This window comes from Rhinolophus ferrumequinum, chromosome 21 (assembly GCF_004115265.2).
Source record: "Rhinolophus ferrumequinum isolate MPI-CBG mRhiFer1 chromosome 21, mRhiFer1_v1.p, whole genome shotgun sequence".
NCBI lineage: Eukaryota > Metazoa > Chordata > Mammalia > Chiroptera > Rhinolophidae > Rhinolophus > Rhinolophus ferrumequinum.
This window is the reverse complement of record NC_046304.1, coordinates 38,519,122-38,534,185: the sequence shown is the minus strand read 5'-3', so window position 1 is coordinate 38,534,185 and position 15,064 is coordinate 38,519,122. Positions and strand designations below refer to the sequence as shown.

General features: G+C 44.7%; 1 protein-coding gene across 2 annotated transcripts; it reads right to left on the bottom strand.

Moving 5' to 3' along the window:
• Positions 1 to 973: 973 nt before the first annotated feature.
• G6PC1 (glucose-6-phosphatase catalytic subunit 1) lies at positions 974 to 10,717 on the bottom strand. Of its 2 annotated transcripts, none has more exons than XM_033091247.1 (5): positions 10,398 to 10,717; positions 8,370 to 8,479; positions 6,333 to 6,438; positions 5,602 to 5,717; positions 974 to 4,407 (listed from the first exon to the last, which is right to left on the bottom strand). In XM_033091247.1, the coding sequence occupies exons 1-5, from the start codon at positions 10,625 to 10,627 to the stop codon at positions 3,896 to 3,898; spliced, it is 1,074 nt and encodes a 357-aa protein (XP_032947138.1). In that variant the 5' UTR covers positions 10,628 to 10,717; the 3' UTR covers positions 974 to 3,895. The 2 variants fall into 2 exon arrangements, with proteins under 2 accessions (XP_032947138.1, XP_032947140.1); XM_033091249.1 differs by having other exon boundaries at positions 10,568 to 10,694.
• Between the last annotated feature and the right edge of the window lie 4,347 nt (positions 10,718 to 15,064).

The following is a 15,064-nucleotide window of genomic DNA, read 5'->3' as shown; positions in this document are numbered from 1 at the left end:
TGAATTATATCTCAATAAATTTGTTTAAAAAAATTTGTTATAAAAATTTTAAAGCTATATAAATTCGTTAAAGCACAAAAACAACAACAAAAAAAAACACCTTAAGCCTTTGGTCTATATGTGGTACAGCAGCATTGGCTTAGACAGAGGAAGTTACATTTTCTTAACGGGTTCCCCTAAGGTAATAATACAATTGTATAGTGTGTGTGTGTGTGTGTGTGTGTGTGTGTGTGTGTGTGTGTGATCCCCAAGCCTACCTCCTCAAAACTGATAGACTGCTAGCACAATCTGATTACGCTGTAACATGCCATGGACACTGGTTTAAAACAGTCATTGGTCACTCAAACTTACTTCCATCCTGAGGATTCACAAGTTGTTTCCAAAGCAAACCTACTTTTGTAACTTGGGGAGATCAATGATCAAAAATGCTAATACGTTGTCTATATTACAGATTGATCATGGGCTGACACTCTTTGTGCTCCGCTTTACCCATCACAAATTCTAAGCCTGTAGGGCTGTCCATTTCTAGACTTTGCCCGTTCCAAGAAAAGGTAGCAGTCCTGTATTTGTGGAGTCTGTGATCTAAACAATCTTCCACAGTGTCTCTTTATAGAACCTCTGTAGGTGGATCTATACCAAAAGTTCTTTGTGGTAATTCTATCTTCTCACTTTATCTCGATTGTAGAAACAGTAACTTACCTTAATGTCTGACCCAGATAGTCTGGCCTGACTCTTTTTTTTTTTTTAACTAACAGCTTTGTTTATTATTTAGTTGATTATTCCATTTTTTATAATTGTACAATAATTCTCTTTTAAACAATACTGCTATACCTGACGTTGGTCACATTATATTCTTCCTTCTATAGTAGTCAAGTGTTGTTGTTTTTTCACTCAGTTTTTTAATAGATCATGTGAATATCAAGAAGTGTGTTTAACTAAAAAAAATAAAGAGACCAAACTCCATGGAACATGATTGCACGTTCAGGGAAAGCTTTAATGCTATTACAGTGCTTCATATCCATTCAGGAGGGAACAGCTGTGGTCTCCTGGGAGCCCCAGCGCTGGGATGGTGGTGGTGGATGTAAGCAACTCCCTTAAGACCTGTTTGGCAGCTTGGAAACTTGAAGTTTAATACTGGCCCAGAACCATCACCCTTTCTAGTGAGGTGACAGTTTCTTCTTAGGGTACAAACCCTCCAGTTAAATCCTCAGGGAATCATAAGACTTCTCCTGCCCCATTCATATTGGCCTTACTTTTAACTTGAAAGTAGATGGGACCCTGATCATGACTCTTACTCTCTTTCTTGAAAGAAAGAAAACAAAGAGCAAAGTTGTTTTAGACACTGCTGTTAAACTAACATGGTTATGCTGTACTAATAGTTACTTTATGAAATTACCCTTGAAATAAGGTATCTTCATACTTAAAAATGAATACTAGCTCACTGGGAGGATTACTCTACATTTTATAATGTCCTTTGGCCACAAGAAATCAAATTTTCCATGGTCTGAATTAAGAGTCATATCTGGTAGCTGAAGGATGATTTGACATAGCTGCCAGTCTTGGTGGTATCCGTGGGGTATGGGAGTGAGGGGGTAGAGGGTGGAGCATGGAGTCTGGAGTCAGACTGCCTGGTTCTTGAAGTGGCTCCACCATTCTAGGCAAGATACTTAACTCTTCTGTTCCTATTCGTTTGTAATATGAGGGTAAGTTACAGCACCCACCTCACAGAGATGTTGGGAGAATTGAGTTAAGTGTATAAATAAATAAAATTCATAGAACAGAGCCTGGCATGTAGCACTCACTTTTATCTGTTATTATGAGTCCTTATCAACCTTACCAGCTACTATGGGCAGGGGCACTATTCACCAGAATCTCATTTCCAGGAACTTGGACTTGGTCCCTGAAAGCAACGAAATCATCAAGAATGGAGGCCACGCCTAAACAGTGGGGTTCAATTCAGAGAGAACAAGACCATTTCCCTTCTCTCTTGGTGAGACCATTAGAGGCTCTTAGGGGCCTCGTTCTCCTCTTGAAGAAACTAAATCCAATAGGGGCACTCAACTTTCCCTAAAAAAAAATACATTCCAAAGTTCTGAAGGGTGAGCAGATCTCACCCTCAGTAGTTCCAGGGTTATGCTAATAACTCAAGGCCTTTGGAGGTGGGACCCTACACCCAGAATGAAATAAATCATTTAGTAGAGAAACTTGCAATAACTCCCTTGAGCATTCATTGGTGCTATGACTTGTCCTATTCAGACTTTCTTTAACTATAACCCAAAACCTTGTTGACACTGGGTTATGGATTTGAGAGTGCCCAGTCTTGTTCTGCTGTTATGACTTATTATTCCCAGATTGCTTAGTTTGGTAATGACCCTGCCTGTCTGTCCTCAAGTTGTGGTTTGATCCCACAGAGCAACTCTCGCTCACCTGCGGTCTGGTAACTAATGTTCAATCTTGGCTAATGATATTGTGCCTATGTTGATGTGCTCAATTCTACCTGGGTCCCATGGACACTTTATGAGTCTCCCCAACTCTACTGGACTCCTGACCAACCCAAGATAAAGTGCCTTCCTTCTACAAAGGGAAAACATAGGTACACAGAAACTAAATGATTTGTTTAGGGAAATAGCGAAAGAGCTAGAAATTTAGTTGAACCAGAATTAGAACCTTCAGATCCCATTGCATCTAAAATACAGTAATCAACATGACTTCATTCTTAAATAAAATGTTTTAATAAAATACTGCACACATATATTTTTCTCTTCAAAGATGTTATGACCAGGATGGTTGGTGTGAATGATAATATATGGTGAACTGTATAATTAGTAGCAAAAACAAAGACTCTCAAATAAATAGGCTTCAGCATATTTTTTTAAGGACATATTCTGCAAATCCACTGAGACTAGAGAACAGGCAAGGAGGCTTTCCCTCCAAGAATGCGCTCCTGGTTGACTTGGGCTAGAGAGAGAAGTCATGGTTACTCTCCAGGCATCAAAAGTAACATTGGAGTGACCTTCTGGAGAGTGGTATCCTTGCTTCCTCTCCTTTCTTTCCCCTTGCCTTTTTGCCCAAGATTTCAGATCTTAACTAAAACATACAAAAGCACCACCACAGCATTGCCTTCAGGCATCTCAGTACCCAACAGGGTGGGCATGGAGCCAGTGGAAAATTCTGGGGAAAGCAGAGCTGGGCTAATAAGGAGGAAGATCTAGTGCGATAGAGGAGAAGCTGCCTATGCCTGAATATTCTGACTTTAGCACAAATCTAGGTCACTGCAGCCCTTCTGAAATCCTAGTAAATAAAATGACTACAGGTATATAGTAGAAAAATACAAGAAGCAGAATTATCCCCACTTATTACCTATCAATTATACTTTAAGTTGGTCCACCACTATTGAGAGTCCCTTACCTAAAGATTTTAATAAAAGCCATTTAGGTATTATTTAACATAATTTTCATGATATACAAGATACTGAAAAATCCTCCTTAATCCATCCTTCTTTCCCTATCAAATCCACTTTTCCTTTCTCCTTTGCTGGGTAAGTAAAAGCATAGGTAGAAAATTCTCAGGTCAATCCCCAGCCTGGGATTGTGCACTGACCCTACTTGGGAGTCTGGCTTTTGTATCTGACAGAAGAACAAATAAGTCTTCAGGGAAAAAAATCCAGAACTACCCAACTTCTAACAGGCAAGGCTTTTTCAAATAGCCTTATTAGCTTTTTGCAAAAACATCACGCAGTACAATTAGAATTGCAAAGGAGGAAGGAGGGTCACCTGAGCTGACTCTGGCACTTCTGGCCTCAAAGTGGGCTGGCAGACATCGCTAGTTGCCCTCGCTAGTTGCCCTCACTCGTCATCACAGTTATTGACTTTAAATACTGAAGACTCCACATGCCTTACAAAGACTTCTTGTCTGGCTGGCCCAGGACCCGGGCAAGGCAGTAGGGGATGAGACTGACAGATGCCAGGGGCACTGCTGCACTCTTGCAGAAGGACAGAACATAGAAGATCAGCTCGATTTGGGATGGGGGTTTCAAAGAGTCAAAGAGATGCAGGAAGATGAGGGAGGCCACGATGCAGCTGAGGCGGAAAGGGAACCACTTGCTAAGCTTGCCCTTGCAGCTCTCCTTGTACATGTTGGAGTTGAGAGCCAGTCCCAGGCCAAAGAGGGTCCCCAGGTTCTTCAGGAGGCTGGCAAAGGGCGTGGTGTCAATGTGGACCCATTCTGGCCGCTCACACCATCTCTTGGCTTTCTCTAGAGTCCACAGGAGGTCTACACCAAGCCCCTTCAGCAGCAGGTAAAATCCAATGGCAAAACTGAACAGGAAGAAGGTAATGAGAAAATATTTCTTGAGACTGGCATTGTAGATACTCTGGATGTGGCCGAAAGTTTCAGCAACAGCAATGCCTGAGTGGAAAAACAAATGACTGTGAGAAACAGGGAAGACTTTGGACCTTCAACTAGAAGCCAGTTTGGAGCCAGCGGGTCATCTATCTTGCCATTGTGGAATTAAATCACAAATGCTAGTTTAGAGGGTCACCTGGTTTATTCCCATCTGGGACTCCAGCCTGTCCTCAGCCACAGACTCTTTCAGATGGAAATCATGTCACATACATCCTCCTATTGCTTGCATGTTTCCTGTCAGGGGGTCCTCATGTCTCCACTTCAATACCCTTTGGGATGGAGAGCTCACTCCCACTTGGGCAGCCCATTTAATCTTTGAATGGATTTGAATACTTGAAAGTTCTTCATTGTGCTGAGCTGAAATCTGTCCTCCTCTAATGCCATCTGTTGATCTCAATTCTTTCTACAGGAGTCAAGTTGTAAATCTAGAGTCTCTTTAACACATTTGAAAATAGTTATTCTCCTCTCTAACCTACACAGTCCCAGGTCTTTCGTGTAACATGGGTTCCAGACTCTTTCTCAAACATGGAACCCAGTACCGAATGCTGTGTTACTTTCGTGGTTGCCATGAAAGTATTATCTCTCTTGTTCTCAGCACTGTGTTCTCTTCTGACAGATTTCCAGGGGGAAAATTCCACAATTTCCCTAAAGTTTTATACTCTGGTGCCTCCAACAAAGTAAAAAAATTCTTTCTTATACTTTACCTAAATCTTTTTAACCTAAACCTTATTAACTGGATCTAAGAAAACACAAATATTCAAAATTCTGAACCTATGAAAAGACCAACTGTGGGTATCTATTAGGTTTGCAAAAGAATTCATTTAAATTAAGAGTTTTCCTAGGACACTGTGTTAATTTGTTAAATTTGGTAGAGCCCCTTAAAACAAAACTAGGGGCCACTTCGATTGAAGAGCAGTAAGACATAAAGAATGTAAAAAGCTCAGAGATTTCAAGCTAATTCAATTGGGCAAGTTAATTTGATGTCTTGCCAACATTTCTGGAACATACTTAATTGTGTAGATCTGGGCACACCTGTAGAAAGTAATCATTTCAAATCGTCCACCCTTGACTTTCAACCCACTAAAATGCAACAGCATTGATAACCACAGAACGTGGTGGGAATGCTGGGATTTTGTCCCGATTAAGGAGAAATGGGATAGAAAGGGAAGAGGGGGAGAGAGCCAGAGCAGCTGATACCTGACAAGACTCCAGCAACAACCTGATGGGGAAAATGAGCAGCAAGGTAGATGCGTGACAGACAGACGTTCAGCTGCACGGCCCAGAATCCCAACCACAAAATGACGTTCAAGCACCTGCAATGGGAGAGGCAGCCATGACAGAACCCAGATACAGATCCTTCAGCAAAGAGAACAGTCCTGGCAAGAGTGTTGGAGCCTGAATTCCCGCCGTCAGTGAAAGTTTTGTAAATTGAAGCCCATACTCAAAAGCTCAGAGATGCCTGTGGCTCCTGATGAAGCCCTGCATATGTGAATTTTAACCTCCCTGTTTTATATGTTTGATACTTAAGGATTTGCACAGTGGCTGCATACCCAGAATTCCCTGTAGTAGGAATGTCCTATGTTTGTCTCTCTCTCTCTTTTTTAAAACCTGGATGGGACAACTCTATGGTCAATATAGAAATGGGTCTTTATTTACACCCTGCCACTACCTCACTACCAGATCTCAAGAAGCCCCTTTCCTGTGTTAGGGCTTGTTTCCTTATCTGTAAAATTAAGGGTTGCACTAGTGAGTCTCTTCCAGCCCTAACATTCTGTGTTCACCCTCAGCAGAAATGCCACAACTCTTATCAGTATCAACCAAAGTGTGGGATGGGCGAGGGGAATATGAGCAAGAGCAAGTGGTGTGTCAGCTACAGAGAGAGCCACCTCCTGCCCTCTACGACCCACACCCCATCTCTGAGTTCTTACCGATATCTGTAGGTCGGCTTTTTCTTTCCCCGAAGGATAGAGAGGATGGAAGTGACCATCACGTAGTATACACCTGCTGTACCCATGGCATGGCCGGAGGGACTCCCTAAAGGGCAGGAAAGAGATTAATAAATGGATTAAAGGTGAAAAGTCTCCATCTGGGAGACTGCTAGGGGGTGTCATCTTCCCATCCATCCATCCATCCATGCATTCATCCATACATCCATCCATTTGTTTATCCATTTAGTCTTCTATTTAACAAATATCTTCTGAGCTCCTATTACACGCCTGGCACTGGGCTCTGGGAGTAAGTGGTAAGCAAAACCAGAGAAGGCCCAGCTCTTGCCTAGAGATTACACAAAGAACCAGTGTACTGGATGCATAATTACAAACCAATCTGCCCCCCAACACTTCTCTTCCACTCTCTCCTTGCTCCCTGTGCTCCAGCCATGCTGGCTTCTTTGCTCTCCTTTAAACATGCTCCCACCTCAGCGTCTTGGCATTGTTAGTCTTTCTGGTCAGACAGCTCTTCCTCCAGAAATGTACTGGCTAATTCCCTTGCCTCCTTCAAGTTTTTGCTCAAATCTCACCTTCTCTCCCTGACCACCCGATTTGATTCTTCAACCAGTTCCCATTCCTGATCCCTCTACCCTGAGAGATAGAAGGTCTTGAGCTGCTCACCTAGATCCCTTTCTGGACTGAAGGACTTATTTTCCCAGCTCTTGAGAGTGTGGTCACAGAAACCCTCAACTCTCAGCATTCTCTGGGCATTGCCCTGGAATGAAGACAGCTATCTTGATCAGGTTACCTTCTCTCTGGGGGCAGCCCACAACCAATCACTGGTCTACATAGGGGTATAAGGACCTGGTCCTTTTGATCCAATTCAGGGCAACTCTGAAGGGCCATCTCCAGCTTCAGAGCTCCCTGTGGGGTTGGCCGAGACTGAATGGCAACTGGACTTCTCCGTCTGCCCAGTGGCTTCTGTTCCTTCCCTCATGAGTGTTGCTCCTACGAGTAACTAAACTCCTGCATGCTAATTTTCATCTGAGTCTGCTTTCCAGGGAGTCCCATAGGTAAAGCCTTGCCTTTTCTTTTTCTTCTTCCCTTTCCTCCTCCTCTCTCCTCCTCTTCCTCCCCCTCCATTTCCTCTTCCTCTTCCTTCTTTTTCTGAATTGTCATCTTCTAATATCCTACACGTTTTACTTGTCTGTTATGATTTGGTACATTGTACACACGTACACGTACACACACACACACACACACACACACACACACACACCATTCAAATTTCAGCTCCACGCGGGCAGGGATCTTGGTCCGTTTTATTCACTGAGGTATTCCTAGTTACTAGAACAGTGTCTGGCACATAGTAGACACTCTGTGATTCGATAAATCACATCTGAATTAATGAATATCGTCCTAAGTGAACAAAGGGTTTGTGAGAGCAAATAATTACGGGCTACGCCCTAGCTTGGGGGTCAGGGACAGGGTTCCTGACGAAGGGATGCCAGCACTGAGACCCAGGGGAGAGCGAAAGGGTTGGATATTCTGATTATTTACTGAAAAACAAAATCGGTCACTTGATTAAGCAATACCTGACTGGCTGTAACTAATAAAATACAGGTAGGATGTGGGCTTGGATGGTCTGCTCAGGAGGACACATCTGCTGGGCCAGGCCTCTGGGAAGGACAGTCAGGGGCTCAGGCCTCTAGCCCTTTCCCTTTCCTGGACCAAGAGCCACATAGCACAATCACTCTCATGAGCCCTAAGAGTATGCCCTTGCCTCTGTGGACTAGCAATTTAGGATCCAGAAACATTAGGCAGATTTCCAAAGTAACATGCTATTCAAGAAGGCCTTCCTGAAGTGAATTAGAATGGAATTGGACCAAATCGAAGACCAAAAAACTTGACAAAAAACTCAAAGGAGTAGCTCTCATGTAACCTCAAAGACAGCTTCATCTGTAACACATGTTAATAGGTGTCCATAGCGAGCAAAGTCCACCCAGCTTCTGTCTCTACAGGGGTTGGGACTCTCACCTGGTCCAGTCTCACAGGTGACAGGGAACTGCTTTATCAGCGGCACAGCAGTGGTGTTGTAGTAGTCAGTGTCCAGGACCCACCAGTAGGGGCGCTGTCCAAAGAGAATCCTGTGGAAAAGCAGAATCCATGTCTGGAGTTATTGAATGAACCCATGTGCCTGAAGTCCACACCTTTGAGAAGAGAGAATAGTGTGAAAAGAAGATCCATGTGACCCTAAACAGAAAACCGGTAGCACTGGCGCCTCCCAGAAGAGGGACTGGGTGGCTGGGGAAAGGCAGGGGAAGGAGACTTTTTCTGATACATCCTTTATATGAGTTTTGCATTTTTAACTTTTTGAATATATTATTTATGCAAATATAAATAAGTAAATCCCAAATCCTAAAATTCATATTCATGGCAGCTATGTGACCTTTTTTAAATTCCAAGAAAAATTTATCCTGGAAGGATGAATATGGGACTATAGTTTGCAACTGGGACTTGCATATTCTATCAGGTTCCTTTTCTCTTTCTTCAGGCCTCAGGGATCAGAGAATGAGCCCTGGCCCCAAGGACAAGCCCCCCTAGGAGACGTGGCCTCTGTTGCCATCAGAATCACTTTCTGTAAGGACATACATAGCTTCAGGTGCTTGCTCTGTAACCTCTCTGCTTTGTAACAAAATATCTAAGAGCAACCACTTCCCCTTTAAAAGGGCTAGATATGTTTTTATTGTGGAAACAGGTGTCAAAGGTCTGTCTGGATGCCTCCTTTTCCCTACAGTGGTAGAATCATGATTTCTCATCAGAATCAGGGACAGCTACTCACTCTGACCTCTACCAACTCAGAGAAAATCCATCATTCTTAAACTGAGGTCAGATGTTTGGAATAACCCTTTATCTTTTTATATTTTAGGGTCATGCTGTTGAATAGGAACGTTACAGACAAAACTTAGTCGATTTTTCAATAGAAGTTTCGGAATCCCATCAATATGCCTTGGGCTTCTGAGCCCAATATTTTTTTTCTTCTCTAAAGGATTTTTATTGTTTATGGCCAAAGAATATTAGAGTTGGAAGAGATCTTAAGAATCACCTGACAGTAGACATAGATAGCTTTAGGGATGGTAAAGGTCGTAGAGGGTAGCTGGTCCAATTCATTTTCTAGATGAGAAAATACAGGCCAAACCAGCAATGTGCTAGCATCAGCTGGTACTGGCTGACAATTGTAAAATATTCAGGATTTTTGCAAGCTAGACCCATTGGTTGCTTGAAAGTGGCCATAATGGGAATATATGAACAATAGAAATTGGCAAATGCTAAAATCGGGGTTTCCCCCCCAAGAGTCTGATTATCAGCGCTGAATATAACATAGTTCTTAAGGAGCCTTGCCTCCAAAGCCAGCCTGCGTGACCTTAAATCCTGCCTCTGACATTTACTGCCCACGCTGGCCTAATCACAGTATCTTCATCTGTAATACAGTAAGTCCCACAGAAAAGCACTTAGCACATACTAGATGTCCAATAAATACTAACTATAATTATCATTAAGGTCCCAGAGATAACCTAAGTTTACAGATTATAAACAGCAACTCAGAGAGTTGCTATGACTTGCTTAGGACATACAGCTGGTAGGTGGCTGAACAAGGGCTGGACCCCAGTTCTCTGGATTACTTCTCATTTACCCCACAGAAAAGGTTTTAAAATTATCTATGTGTTTCCTTTTTCATACATCATTTTTCTTCCTTCATACATCTATCTTTATGTTACCTATTCTGCTTTAAAGTAATAAAACTGTTTCTTTGCTTATATTCAGAGTTTTCATTAAGTCCACCTGGACTTCCATCCACATGAAATAGCCTTTCCTATATCTTCAACTCACTGACAGGGTTTTCTCTGTCTTCTCTTTATGTAGCTGACCCAAAGTCAGAAGGGGAGTAACCTGTTGCTTCCTGAATAGCATGAAGAAGGCAATTTCCGATGGACAGACATTCCAGAGAGAATGCCAGCCTCTTTCTTTTCTTGCCGATCTCCTCTCGGTCTGGCTCTTACTCACCACTTAAAGATGAGGTTAAGCCAGTCTCCAATCACAGCTACCCAAAGGAGTTTGATGCCCACAGCTTCTCGGAGATGGAACCAGATGGGGAAGAGGACATAGAAGGCATTCCTGAGGTCTGCAATCACGGACACCAAGATGAACCAATCCTGGGAGTCCTGGTAATTCACCTGGAGGTAGCGTGTTGACTGGATCCCAAAGTCATGGAGAATGTTCATTCCTTCCTCCATCCTCACTGCCTGGCCCCTCGGGAAGCCGTCAGCTGAGTTCTTGTAGTTATTTCAGACTTAGTGGTGATTGCTCTGCTATCAGCCTGCGCCTTGCCCATTTTATATACCCTGTAACCAATCTGCAGGTCAACCCAGCCCTGATCTTTGGACTAAAAAAACACTTTTGTCTAAAATCTATTGATCAAAGGTGCATCATCAGTAGGTTGATGTAAACATGTTCAGGGTGATTTACGTAAAATAGAAAAACAGGCACACAAAAACCGCCTGATCGGCCATGTACTCGGCAGGGCCAATTATTAACTTTGGCATGCTGTTTGACAGTGCCAGGGGCTGCCCTCCCGGCTCTGAAACCCAGCCAGACACACGGGACAGAGTCTAAATCGTTCACCATGAGTCTTGCACAGATGCCTGATATCTTAAGTCTGCAAGTGCACTTATTTGGGGACACAGAAAAGTCTTGGTGCTCTAGCTATTCAAGTTTTAAGTTATTAATTTAGAAGATAATAAGTTCTATTGGACTGGATACTGTCACCTTGCTGGGTCTTTCTTAACTGTGTTAGCTAGGAAATGCCTCTGGTTTGGGAGATCAAACCTTCCCAGATGGCTCCATAGCTCAGGTGAGGAAAATAATCACCTTCAAATGCACTAATTAATTCATTCATTTCTTGAAAGTTAGGACCTTTGGGATTTTAACACGTAAGTTTAAGCAATGGAATGAATGTGTGTTTATGCAAAAAACAGTATGAGGACTATGTGGGTCTAAATAAAAACACCAGCAAATTGGTGATTAGGGGACTCTGAAAAGGGCTTTTGTAGTTTGAGTTTTCGTTCATTTATACTGGGAGAATATATATATATGGAATATATATATGGAGAGAGAGAGAGAGCCAAAACATGTATACACATTTTAAGAAAGGAAAAAAACTGTATTAAAATTATAATACTCAATTGTGGGGACAGAGCCCCAAAAAGCAGTTTCCAGGCTCTCGGCCTCACATAGAAAGGTGCTGGCTCAGGTAGTAAATGGCCATCGACTGTGATCAAATGGCCAGCAGCTGTGGCTAGTTGGCCGTCAGCTGTAACCAGTGAGCCATTAGCCATGAATATAACTGCCGTGGCTAGGCTAGCAGAAAAAGGGGGGAGCTAGCAAGAAGATGGTGGCTGAGTCTGCAAGCGGCACAGTGAGGGTTGAGAATTGTGTTGCTCCTGGTTCCTGTGTCTCCAACCCAGCCGCCAGTGAGAGTACAGTGGTATGACTCCCCTACTTATGACTCCGTGGGTGTTCCTTTTTGGCCTAGCCATATCCTGCGTTCTTGTGTGGGGGGCAGGACCGGAGACCCCGCCAGACGCCCCGCACGACACTTGGCGAAGTTGGCAGGATCCCCTGCACTACACATGGCGCAGCGAGCAGGGTATGGTGCCGGCCAAAGCTCTCCGAAGGGCAGTGGAGCAGTTTGTGCGTGAGTCTGAGGAAGACCAGGAGGAGCAGCTGCCTGAGAGCTGGAACCCCGTGGAGGGGTGGGAAGACATCCACGGTTCCCCAACCAGCAGAGGCCGGAGAAAGCGAAGGTTGTTGCGGCCCTGTGAGCTGGGAAGTGCTTGCTGAGGCAGCCCGGATGCAGGACTTGTAGTCCCAGGAGAAAAGGCTTGCTGAGTCCTTTGGGAGTTGAGGGTGAGGTCAAGGTCGTCCCTCACCCCCAGGACAGCCTTGGTGAATGACTATGGACTATGGGGAATTGCCTTCCATCCCTAATTTAATGGACCGCTTGACTGTTTGGGAACATACCACCATGTAGTGGAACTGGGGGATGTTTGCTTTTGTGTCTTGACCGGCCACCATTGAGAATCACCTTGACTGTGAGTCGCTATTGTTCCAGCACGATACCCTGAGAGGCCCAGAGAGAGTGGCCAGAGAGCGTGGCGGTGCCCTGAGAGGCCCAGGCTGTGTCCAGGAAGCCGGGCTGTGCCCAGAGAGAATGGTGGTACCCTAAGAAGCCCAGGAAGTCTGGCTGTGCCCAGGAGTACTGGTGGTGCCCTGAGAAACCCTGGCTGTGCCCGGGGAGACTAGTGGTACCCTAAGAAGTCCAGGAAGTCTGGCTGTGCCCAGGAGTACTGGTGGTGCCCTGAGAAACCCTGGCTGTGCCCGGGGAGACTAGTGGTACCCTAAGAAGTCCAGGAAGTCTGGCTGTGCCCAGGAGTACTGGTGGTGCCCTGAGAAACCCTGGTTGTGACCAGAGAGCTTGGCTGTGTCCAGGAAATAGCATTCACCTCAAGGTTCCTCGCACAGGGCCCCTCGCGGAAGACGCTTGTCGCGTAGATTGTGAGGCGAGAGCCTGTAGGGGTGGAGTGTGGGGACAGAGCCCCAAAAAGCAGTTTCCAGGCTCTCGGCCTCACATAGAAAGGTGCTGGCTCAGGTAGTAAATGGCCATCGACTGTGATCAAATGGCCAGCAGCTGTGGCTAGTTGGCCGTCAGCTGTAACCAGTGAGCCATTAGCCATGAATATAACTGCCATGGCTAGGCTAGCAGAAAAAGGGGGGAGCTAGCAAGAAGATGGTGGCTGAGTCTGCAAGCGGCACAGTGAGGGTTGAGAATTGTGTTGCTCCTGGTTCCTGTGTCTCCAACCCAGCCTCCAGTGAGAGTACAGTGGTATGACTCCCCTACTTATGACTCCGTGGGTGTTCCTTTTTGGCCTCACCATGTCCTGCGTTCTTGTGTGGGGGGCGGGACCGGAGACCCCGCCGGACACCCCGCGTGACACATGGCGAAGTCGGCAGGATCCCCTGCACTACATCAATATATACCAATAACAACAGATGAATACAAGTCATGTTTGACTTCTGCAATTAAAAGAAGTACTCAAAGTGTAATTTTAATACACGGCATAATTTTAATACATTTTTTCCTTTCTTAAAAGGCATATACATTTTTTTTGGCACCCTATCTCTCTCTCTCTCCATATAAATATATATATTCATACTCACCAGAAAGTCAATACAATTTGATTATAGTCATGGATGTAGAAAAAGAATAAAAGTAACAAATGCTCAGTCATGAGAAGCAGTGCTCACTTGCACTAGACCAAACCCTCACACTTGGATCACGTAGGACTCTGAAGGAAGCAGGGGGCTGAATTGGGTAATACATTGATGCATTTTCAAGGATAAAAGCCAGTGGCAATAAAACTTTTTAAAACCCACTTGAATTTCCCATCAGTAAGTCCATATTGCCTTGTAAGGGGTAGGTTGGGGACAGGGAAAAGAAACTCAGAGCTAATGAGTCTGTAGCAAAGGTTGACAACATTCCATGCTGGAAACGATTAAAACATCATCTAGGAGGTATGATGTGGAGTCTTATCCCAAACCCCCCAAGCTCCCACCCACCTCAAGCAGATGCCAACTGCCTTTGACCACATAGTCTCTGCTGGTCCAAGCAATCCTGTCCTACTGTGACTAGCCTGGAGGCAGGTAATGGTGGTGTTGGCTGTGGGTGGTCTGTAAAGGAAGCATGTACCCGGCAGTGCCGTGGGGAAGCATGTTCTGTATTGTCAGGACTGCTAGGCCACAGGTAGTAGGCTCCACCAGAAGAGACAGTCCCTTCCCTCCATTCAGATGAGCCTTCCTTGAAAGTATTGAGTAACTATCGTGGTGATCCCTTGGGACTGGATTTTCTATGGTCTGAGGTGAGTCAAGGGCAAATAGGGCAAATCCTTTGACAAAATATTCAAAGGACACTGTCTGGTTTTCCACAGGGCTGCTAGGAGCCAGCCAGAGTCTCTGAGTCCGCTGGGGTTCCATCATGTTCTCAGCGTATGGGGGTGGGGGGTGCGAGTGGGGAGGTGGTGGCAATAGAGATCCCTGTCTTCTGGAGGAACCTCAGGGAGAATGCTTATATTGATAGAAAGGTGTGATGTAGCTGATATCTGCATACAGGGCAAAGGAAGAATCCCTCTCTGGAAGGCTGCCTCCCTGGCAGGGGGACCTCTCGGTTAGATCAATTGTGTATCATCATGAGACTGTTTGCTAGTTTTTACCTTCCTACCTTCCAGACCCTTCTGCTGCCTCCAGCAACTTTTTATCATGTGCAGGAAGAGGTGAGGCCCCGAAGGACCTGAGCCCGCTAGAAAGTTGACTGAAGAGAGGAATTGTGGGGTACTCAAAAGCTCAAAGGACTTGTGGCTATTTGAGGTGAATAATGTGAGCGAAATATTTGAGTTGCTAGAGGTTTTGATGAGAATTCACTCATTTAAAGAACTCTCCAGAGAGGGGATTCCATCATCCTCTAACTCCCATTGTCTTCCCTTTCAAGAAGTTCTTCAGTTGAATTCAATGAACATTTCCTGAGCAAAGCGCCACGCCTGGTTCTATGAAGAATTCAAAGTTAAATCTTGGTTGTCCTCTGGGACCTTGACATTCTAGTGGGGCAGGGAGGTTAGACA

Bases quoted from the DNA above. Each gene is read 5' to 3' on its own strand.
- G6PC1 (XM_033091247.1), bottom strand. From the start codon at position 10,627: ATGGAGGAAGGAATGAACATTCTCCATGACTTTGGGATCCAGTCAACA. The intron at 6,439-8,369 runs GTGAGAGTCCCA...CCTGCCCTTTAG, and splicing joins CACCTGTGAGACTGGACCAG to GGAGTCCCTCCGGCCATGCC. The intron at 5,718-6,332 runs GTAAGAACTCAG...CTCCCATTGCAG, and splicing joins AAGCCGACCTACAGATATCG to GTGCTTGAACGTCATTTTGT.